We start from the raw sequence: 9,569 nt of genomic DNA, 5'->3' as shown, positions 1-9,569 counted from the left end.
CACCACCTAGCCTGGCTAGTTTTTTGTATTTTTTAGTAGAGACGGGGTTTCACCGTGTTAGCCAGGATGGTCTCCATCTCCTGACCTCGTGATCCGCCTGTCTCGGCCTCCCAAAGTGCTGGGATTACAGGCTTGAGCCACCGTGCCCGGCCTGGATAATATTATTTTGATAATTATGCATGAATAATTTTTCCAGTGGCACCAGCTGGCCCTAGCTGGCAGCCACCCCTTCCCAGTATGTAAGTGCTTTGTTGTTTTTGAAAGATAATTTTTAAATGTTGAATATAATTTTTTTTTTTTTTTCAAGAGACTGGGTTTCACTCTCACCTCGGCTGGAGTGCTATGGCATGATCATAGCACACCTTGAACTCCTGGGTTCAAGCAATCCTCCTGCCTCAGCTTCCTGGTAGCCACCACATTAGTGAGCTGGATTTTTTTATTTTTTAAGCTTTAACACAAAAGTGAAATGGTTTCTTTATTTCACCAAAGGGTTAATAATTGAGAAAGTGATTATCAACATGTACACAAAGCTAACTTGAAGATTAGCTTTCTCAATAGAAATCCAAGTGTCCTGTTAACACTGACGTCACTTATAAATAAATGTTTTGAAACTTTACCTTTTCTTTTTTTATTTTTTTTGCCTCCCAACATAAAGGCCATACCAGAAAACCTCAGGAATGTAATAATTTATTTATAATTTTTTTCTTCGAAAAAATCCCTTAAAGTTCAGACATTAACACTGATATGCAATACCAAATAGCTCCACAGAACAGATGGAAACAGGAAAAGTCAGATGGTTGGCACTTAAAAGGACCAGTAATTAAGCAATTGAAAGTGGATTGGATTGTTGGTTAATGTTTGTTCATTTGAAAGAATCAAGTGGCAGAGGTAGCCTCTTGGAAGAGGGAGATTAAGTCACACCTAATGCTTCCCCTCACTGACCAAGGGGCTGGGATATCTTGTTAACTACCTCTTTTCTGTTTAATTGCATTCTGTACTCTAATTTTCTCAGATCATATATTCTATCTTATTTTTCCCTCTGGACAGAAAGAAATCTTTGTTTACTTCATCCTACGTCTTTTCTCTGAGAAAAGGCAGTCTCCTCTCACAGGGGAAAGAAAACCAGGAGGAGGGAGAGAAGAAGGAGGGGGAAGAAGGGAAGATGGGAGAGAGAGAAGAGAGAGAGGAGAGACAGAGCAGAGAGAGAAAGAGAAAAATGGAACATCAGATTAAAGTAGAAGACATGGGAGAGGGGAAGAAAAGAGGGAGCAGGAAGGGGGATGCTCCAAGCTCTCAATTTCAGGACTGTGCAAAATGATTTTCCAGGAGATGCACATGTGGTCTCATATTTCTCACAATAGTCCATCCAGACTCCCTCCTCAGGTCTGTCTCCCACTACCAAAACCCAATATAGCCAGTCTTGCTGCCTTACCTGGAGGGACGACCAGGACCTGGTGCCAGGTCTGGGACTCCACTGCTGTCCCTGAACAGACTTGTTGAAGGCATTCACATTTCTCTCCACTCTTGGGGAAACAGCCTGCAACAGGAAAGAGTGGGTGTTAGTGTTTTCTCAGGGCCACGTGGTGGTCCTAGCTTGCTACACCCCCTTTTCTGACTGAGAGGAAGCAGCAAGTGTGACTTAATCTCCTTCTTGCAAGGGGCTACCTCTTCCACTTGATTCTTTTTTTTTGAGTTGGATTCTCGCTCTATTGCCCAAGTTGGAGTGCAGTGGTGCAATCTCCACTCACTGCAACCTCCACCTCCCAGGTCAAGCGATTCTCCTACTGCAGCCTCCCGAGTAGCTGAGATTACAGATGCACGCCACTATGCCCGGCTAATTTTTGTGTTTTTAGTAGAGATGGGGTTTCACCATGCTGGCCAGGCTGGTCTCGAACTTCTGACCTCAGGTGATCTGCCTGCTTGGCCTCCCAAAGTGCTGGGATTACAGGTGTGAGCCACCTCGACTGGCTGTCCATTTGATTCTTTCAGATGGATGTCTGTGGGGCACAGAAAGGGGCTCAGCTGAGGGGGCTTATGGGTATTACCTAGGGTGCAGCATCAGGTTGGGGTAACTGCTGTCACTGCTGCCACAGCTGCAGGACGAAGAGGTGGAAAGACACTGGGGGAAATATGGAATCAAATGTTTAAAAACGTTTTATTTTGGAGCTACTTGCCCCAAATCTTGAAATCAGAAAGTCCTGAGGGCTCTGTCTCAAAATTCATCCCAAATGCATACATTTTAACCACTACTGCTGTATTCTAAAACATGTTGGGCTGGGTGCTGTGGCTCATGCCTGTAATCCCAGCACTTTGGGAGGCTCAGGTGGGTGGATCACCTGAGGTCAGGAGTTCCAGACCAGCCTGGCCAACATGGTGAAACCCCGTCTCTATTAAAAATACAAAAATTAGGTGGGTGTGGTGGTGCATGCCTGTCATCCCAGCTACTCAGGAGGCTGAGGCAGAAGAATTGCTTGAACCCAGGAGGCAGAGGTTACAGTGAGCCGAGATTGTGCCATTGCACTCCAGCCTGGACGAAAAGACCAAAAGTCTGTCTCAAACAAAAAAAAAAAAGAAAAAAAAAATTGACTTATTTATTTTTTTTCTCAAATTCAAGCCCAATGTGCAAAATAACCAAACTATTAGGATGCCTTTTATTTTGGTTTCTTGGAATGACCACTGTTAATAAAAATGTTTGCTCTTTTAATTTATATATAAAAAGGAATATTCAGATTTGCTTGATGTTCTGCAAATTTTGAATGACTCAAACATATTGTGAGTGTTCTTTTGGTTACCAAGCTTAGAAAAACATAAAAAACTGACAAGTCAAAAGAAAAAAAATTTTTTTAGGTTATTTGTAATAAAATGATGTGTACTTCTAAAATTAAAAAATCTTGTTTATTTTATAGACTGGCATATAACTGTTAAGACCTTGATTATAAAAAAGAAAATGTCTTTGTCATTTATCAGTTGGTGACATTCATAATATAATTTATGGGGTAAATTAAAGTTCCTGGGGATTTGTTAGTGCCCTCCTTAACTCTCATGACAATTCTCCTTCTCTTACTTGTGAGAAGGGAGTGTTTGTGATCAACTGACCTGTTTTAGGGAACTGTCCATGCGTTTTATAGATATTTTGGAAAATTCTTTTAAAATATTGATGTTTCTTGTTAATAATTAATGTTTAGAAATGTAAACTAGAATTTTTCAAGTATTCTATGCTATCACGATTCTAAATTTACTGTTGGTGTATGACCTTCTCCCATAAGTTAAATCAGCTCAAGTGGCTGAATAGTTCTCCTTCATTCAGTGAGGGAGAGATTAAAAGAGATAATATTTCTGAGTGGTGGAGGGGCCTGCTTGAAAAAAAAAAAAAGCAAATATTTATATAGGCAGTAGATACGTAATGAGTTGCTCCATATCAGAAAACTTTGGAAATTAAGAGGTTTTTCTGACCTCTTGTGGAAGTCTCATTAAAAATGGCAAGAAATTAAAGAACTTTTAGAAGCTTTGCTGTTACCTAAGGGGGTAGCCATATAATAAAATGGAGATTCATTCAAAGTCTAATAACCCGGAATCCTGAGGAAATAATTTACCACCATGCTAAACAAGTAGCACTAACCAAAGCAGTTGCCATACTGATGGTTTGTAAATACATTCTAGTCATTGTCTGCTTATCTCCAGAATGGATTGAGGATATTCCTGATAGACAGCCAAGGTTTTGCTGATAAAATTGCCTGACTGTTATTCTGGACTTAAGGAATTCCAACGTATTCTTCAGTGATTGGGTGGTGGGGGGGTGTGTGTGGCACACGTTTCCCATGACTGTTATAAAAAAAGCTCCAAAATGCCTTTTAACAATAATAAATACACTTGCTGTACCAAATGAATATTTAGAACAATTAGAAAGAAAAAAATGAATTCTAACACTAAATTTGAGAATGCTCTGCAAGACTTGAACTTCCATGGTTTGGGAATTGCTAATTAGCCTCAATGGCAATATCAACTCCTTCTGGGATCGATAGGCTACTCCATGCAGTTAGGAATTCACTTCTTGAACCTGTACTCTGCCATATCACAAGCTCACATTTCTAAATACTACAAAGGATTCATTTGAAGCATCTAGCTTTTAATAGGTAACAACAATCTTCCCCAAATATCCATCTAATTAGTCTCTGCATGACTAGAAATCTGAAGATTTAGTCTTTTGGAAAAGACTTCTAAAAATCAGAGGAAAAACTACCTTGTCCTCGATGGAAAGGAATTCACTGAGGAACCATAAACTGAGGATTCTTAAGTATCTTCCAGAAGAATGATCTTTGGAAGAAGACGACCAAACCAATATCTTCAGATCAAGCTGTTGATGACACCAAGTAGACACTTTCACCCAAGACAATAAAACAAGATACATGTTCTGGTATATTTGCCTTCCTTTAAAAATTTTGCTCTGGTTATCGAAGTGCCTAGTTGTCCCCTAGAGGCCAACTAACAGTTTTTAAGATTCTTTCACAAATTATATTTTATCTTAATCTTCTGTAGTACAAAATTTCCATGCCACCTAAGGAAAGGCAAAACTTTCTTGTGCTTTTTTTGCAGACTATAGCTATTGTTTTTAAGTTTTTATCGTTATATTTTAAGAGACAGAGTCTTGCTGTGTCACTCAGGCTGTAGTGCTGTGATACTAGCTCACTGCAGGCTCAAGCAATTTTCCCACCTCAGCCTCCTGCATATTTGGGACTACAGTTGTACAGCACCTCACCTGGCTATTTTTTTTAGTTTTTAGTAAAGACGAAGTCTTGCTTTGTTGCCCAATCTGGTCTCGAAATCTTGGCTTATTCCCCACCTCCAACCTCCTGCCCTGGCCTCCCACAGTGCTATGATTACAGGCATGAGTCGCCACTCCCCGATTTATTGTTTTAAATCTAACTGACTAATGCAGTTTTTATCCTCCACCTGATTCCACTAACAAAAATTTAATAGGTATTCAACACTTCAAAAGGCAGATTTTCTTCTATAGGTTTGTTCTGGAATTTGAATTTTCCTGACAGTATTAATTTTTACCTTCAGTTTTATCAATATTGAACACTGACCTGAAACAACAAAGTATGTCTGCTGACATTATTGCAATAATGTATTGAGTCTCTCCTTGCAGTGCTAGTCCTTAATCTCCAGTGACTCCCCAGCCTCCACTCAAGCTATATTCACGTGTTGAAGAATTAATTGTCCTGCTCTCACTGTGATAAATGACACTTACACACCCCATACCCCTTTCAGTTTGTGCAGCACTAAGGCACTACTTTTTATGTGGATATCAGGTCACTTGATCATTATACAAACTTATCTAGTGTAATATGGAGTGAATTTTAGACTATTATATTAATAATATTTTTCAATATTTTAAACATCTACTCCCATAGGAAATGATGTTTCTCTGAGAAAGGTACCCAGACCTAAAATGAGGCAAGTATGGACTATTCAGAAGACCTTCCATGAGAGATGACCGACTCCCTCTTCATCTATACTCTGGGAGCTCCAATTCCAGTAATAGGAATAATATGACTAGAAAAGGTGATCCAAAATGTGTCTCTGGTCCCAGCAGAAATCAATAGATGACACTACTTCTTTTCTGGAGGTCCAGCAACCTAGCTTAAAGTTTCATGGTGGTTTTGAATGATTTCATAGTTTTTGGTTTCTTCCTGGCCAGCCAAGGACAGCTTTTGTTTGATAGCAAATGCTCTTTGCAGCACCTCCCTAAAACATTACTGTTCAGGCAGAACAGTTTTATGGCAAATTTAAGACTACCTGTCTCTCTAGAACAGATTCAGATGGAGTTGGGACGTGATTTCATGGTCTGGTTTTGAAATCTAGTTATTTGTTTTTGCAACCTATTGCTAGGATTAGTAGCTATTTTGTTTCCATTACTTACCTGAATTTCACTAGTACATCTTGTTCAGCCTTAAATGCTACTGTGCAGTCATTATACATGCACTATGTATCTTTTGCTTCTCCGGATAAACTTGTGACAAGTGTATTCTGACAGTGGTGTAGATCTGAACCCCCAGATGAAAGTCCTGATGGCTGACTTTGACTTTGGTCAAAAGGGGAAGCTGAAGAGTGAAAAAGCACCTAGGAACTTGTAGTTGGGAGCTGAGAGGCATAGTTGAATCTTCCCTACCAAACATAAACATCTCCTGCTAAATATTTTAACCAGTCAAATTTGCTCAGTGATTGTCATGCAACAAAATGTGGAAAGTCCATCTGTAACTATATTTGAAACCAGAGAGAGAGAACATTCTGCAATGAAGACCACATTAATCTCTTTACTTCCCTTCCTCGATAAATTTACCAGGATTATCACCAAATTGCTCCATTTTAGAAAACTGGCCCCTACTCCCTAAACACTTCTTAGATTCACCTATTCGACTTCTACAATCAGCTCCCTACAACACTCTTCTGTTTGTGTAAAGTTTATTTTCCTATGTTGTTTGCTCTCCCTTGATGCAGCACACCAAACTCCGTCTTGTTGGAATACACCGTGTGGTCATTGGGTGACTGCCAGCACCTGTGCAAATCTAGGGAGCCCATTTGGAGACTTCCTGCACCTCCATCTTTCAACCCCTGCTCTGGTTCATACCCAGTAGATCTGCTCCCAAATCCTTTGGATTTAGAGTGAAGAAATATTTTGATTCCGGGGCATTAGAAAGGCAAGCACTAATCAAGTAAGATTAAGTTTGGCATGAAGGGATTAAGCTCAGAACAGATAATTCCTTGGAATGAATTATCTTGGGAAGAGCTACTGGGATTGTACGCTCACCCTAAGGTAGTTCAAGGGGCAGGTTGTTGGGTTCCTATGTTAAGGACAGAGCCTCGGCCCTCCCTCACTTTTCCAAGTCTTTTGCTAACCAATTGCTTGGACTTGTCCTTATTCTGTATCAGGTTGGAGCAGAGCATGGACATGGGAACTAGTGCTCTCAGCAAGAAGCCGTGGTGGACCCTGCCTGAAAACTTTCATGTTCCAATGGTGTTCCACATGGAAGAGGACCAGGAGGAGCTTATCTTCGGTGAGTGGCCCTTGCTAACGTCCCCAATCTTAGTTTTCACTCTTCCTCTCCCCTCCCACCTTCATCAGTCACATATTCCTACCCTGGAAGCCACCTCCCCATTCCCTAAGGGCTTGTGCTTGACAGACCCTCCTCTCACCTCTTACGCTCACAGGGCATGGTGACACATACCTTCGCTGCATTGAGGTGCACAGCCACACCCTTATTCAGCTGGAGAGTTGGTTCACAGCTACAGGCCAGACTCGTGTGACTGTAGTTGGACCACATAGGGCAAGGCAGTGGCTGCTGCACATGTTCTGTTGTGTGGGGAGCCAGGACTCCTATCATCATGCTCGAGGTAGGTATTCTTGGCTGAACTGTGGTTTTGGACTTGGTGGTGGAGTTCTGGCTAAGTTGTGTGGCATCTTGGATTCTTGAGGAATCCCTTTGTGGCTAGGGAATCCAGGTGCTTCCCAGAGTCCATTGGGAAGAAAAGTGCCCATTTTTTTTTGTGGCATGAGATTGCTTAAGGTGGAGAAGGTAGCTGGGAGGTGTAAATGGGTTACCTTGGAAGGCCTGGGCTGAGGTGACATCCTCCCTGCAGCCTCCCTGATGGAGTCCAGGCCTGCCAATGGGCCCCAGTTATGGGCCCTGGTTCATTAGCCCTGGGCACATCTTTTGCAGGCCTGGAGATGCTGGAACATGTCCGAAGCCAGCCCCTGACCAATGATGACCTGGTCACCTCCATTAGCGTGCCACCGTACACTGGAGACCTGTCTTTGGCTCCCAGGATAAGTGGAACCATCTGTCTTAGCGTTCCTCAGCCTTCCCCTTACCAAGTGATTGGTTGTTCGGGATTCCATTTGAGTTCACTGTATCCGTAATTAAGGACTGATCTCCCCTGGGAAGCGGGGATGAGAGGAGAAGTCTTGGCTTCACTTTTGGTGAGAAAGACATGAAAGATACTGAAGAAAGTTTGAATTTGTGGCTGGGACCTGTCCCTCTCAGGTCTTGTAGACATGTGTCTGAGGGAAGTCTCCTGAATGTAAGAAAGTATTATTGGCAAAGCAATCCAATAAAATAAGCTACCTATGATGCAAAGCCTTCGATGTGCTGTCCTCTTTCCTTAGGATGAACTTATTCACCCCAGGATTTTCCTGGACCTTCAAATGCAGACAAATGGGGAGAACAGAAAGGTGGGAGGAAGGGTCCAGATAGAGATGGAAAGTGTTCCCACCCCAGCTACCTGATGAAGTAGGCAACCAGGGAATCTGGTGAACATGAGGTAGCCAGCATTGTCCCTGATTGCCCAAGTTTGTGGGTGGGGGTGGGGGGTGGGGTTTTCAGGGAGCAATGGGTTTTGAAGTTCCTCATGCCATGAATTAAATACGAAGGCTTCCTGAATCTCCATTAAAGAACGTTTTCTGATTGCCAAGTCTATATTTGGATCTCTCTAGGCAAGATTACGGCAAACTAAACCTGTCCTTAGTAGAACTCTTCCTCTTCAAATTTGTCCCTTCTCCAGCAGCCTGTATCTTAATAATGAGGCAATTGCAGTACCCTAGGAGAGTGACGATGGTGACTTAGACCAGAGTGGAGTGGCTGAAGTGTTAGGAAGTGGTTGAATTTGGAACATAATTTGAAGCCAGCAAGATTTACTAATTACATGGTTTTCACAAGGCCATTTGCCAAATAAAAGTTAAAATATAATATTCACAGTAGAAAAACACTTAGAGAAAATGTTGAAAGAATTCAGGTTATAGTAGTTGAACACTATGGCTCATGCTTGTAATCCTAGCACTTTGAGAGGCCAAGAAGGGCTCAGGTGTTGGAGACCAGCCTGGGTAACATGGTGAAACCCTGTCTCACCCAAGAACACAAAAAATTAACCTGGTGTGGTGGCACACACCTGTCGTCCCAGCTGCTTAAGGTGGGCACTGGGGTTGCAGCATTGCTTGAGCCCGGGAGGCGGAGGTTGCAGTAAGCCAAGATCATGCCACCACACTCCAGCACAGGCGACAGAGTGAGACTCTGTCTCAAAGAAAAAAAAAAAAAAATTCAGGTTTACAGACTGTCATACAGACTGCCAAAATAAATTGTCTACAGATAATGGCCACTTTTTTCTTTCTAGAAGTGAATTGTTCAGTTAGTCCTGAGGCCTAGCCCAGTGCCTTAATAATTATTTGTTGAAAAATGAATGAAAGTCTTTTTAATGGCTAGGAATGTATTCTAATATTGAAATAAAAAGAACTTGTAAAGGAGTGAAGCACATTCTAACTTGCTAGACATAAAAAGATAAATGTATATCCCTGACCTTTGGACAATAATCAACATTGCTTTTACTAAAAATTTCCTAGGGAAAAATCTCATGATTGTCAAAGGTACCATAGTATTTCTAACTCTAATCAAACTTCTGGCAAAAGATCTGTGTATACTTTAGTACAGTTTAAGGAGTCTGAGCTGTCATTTTCTTTGTTTCTCTCTCTCTTTCTTTCTCCTTCCTTCCTTCCTTCCTTCCTTCCTTCCTTCCTT

The 9,569-nt window shown here is 41.6% G+C and overlaps 1 protein-coding gene across 2 annotated transcripts in view; it reads left to right on the top strand.

The window, feature by feature from the left end:
* KHDC1 (KH homology domain containing 1) overlaps window positions 1-8,138 on the top strand; it is a 20,671-nt gene extending 12,533 nt beyond the window's left edge. For both annotated transcript variants that reach the window (XM_011944429.1, XM_011944430.1), the window contains exons 2-4: window positions 6,934-7,058; window positions 7,213-7,395; window positions 7,722-8,138. In XM_011944429.1, coding sequence (XP_011799819.1) covers window positions 6,947-7,058; window positions 7,213-7,395; window positions 7,722-7,921 — 495 coding nt within the window. In that variant the 5' untranslated portion in view covers window positions 6,934-6,946 and the 3' untranslated portion in view covers window positions 7,922-8,138. The remainder of the gene's footprint in view (window positions 1-6,933; window positions 7,059-7,212; window positions 7,396-7,721) is intronic.
* Window positions 8,139-9,569: the final 1,431 nt, after the last annotated feature.

The sequence above is a fragment of the Colobus angolensis genome, unplaced genomic scaffold, assembly GCF_000951035.1.
Source record: "Colobus angolensis palliatus isolate OR3802 unplaced genomic scaffold, Cang.pa_1.0 Scaffold231, whole genome shotgun sequence".
Classification (NCBI taxonomy): domain Eukaryota; kingdom Metazoa; phylum Chordata; class Mammalia; order Primates; family Cercopithecidae; genus Colobus; species Colobus angolensis.
The sequence above is the reverse complement of the archived record's forward strand: the minus strand, read 5'-3'. Positions and strand labels throughout refer to the sequence as shown.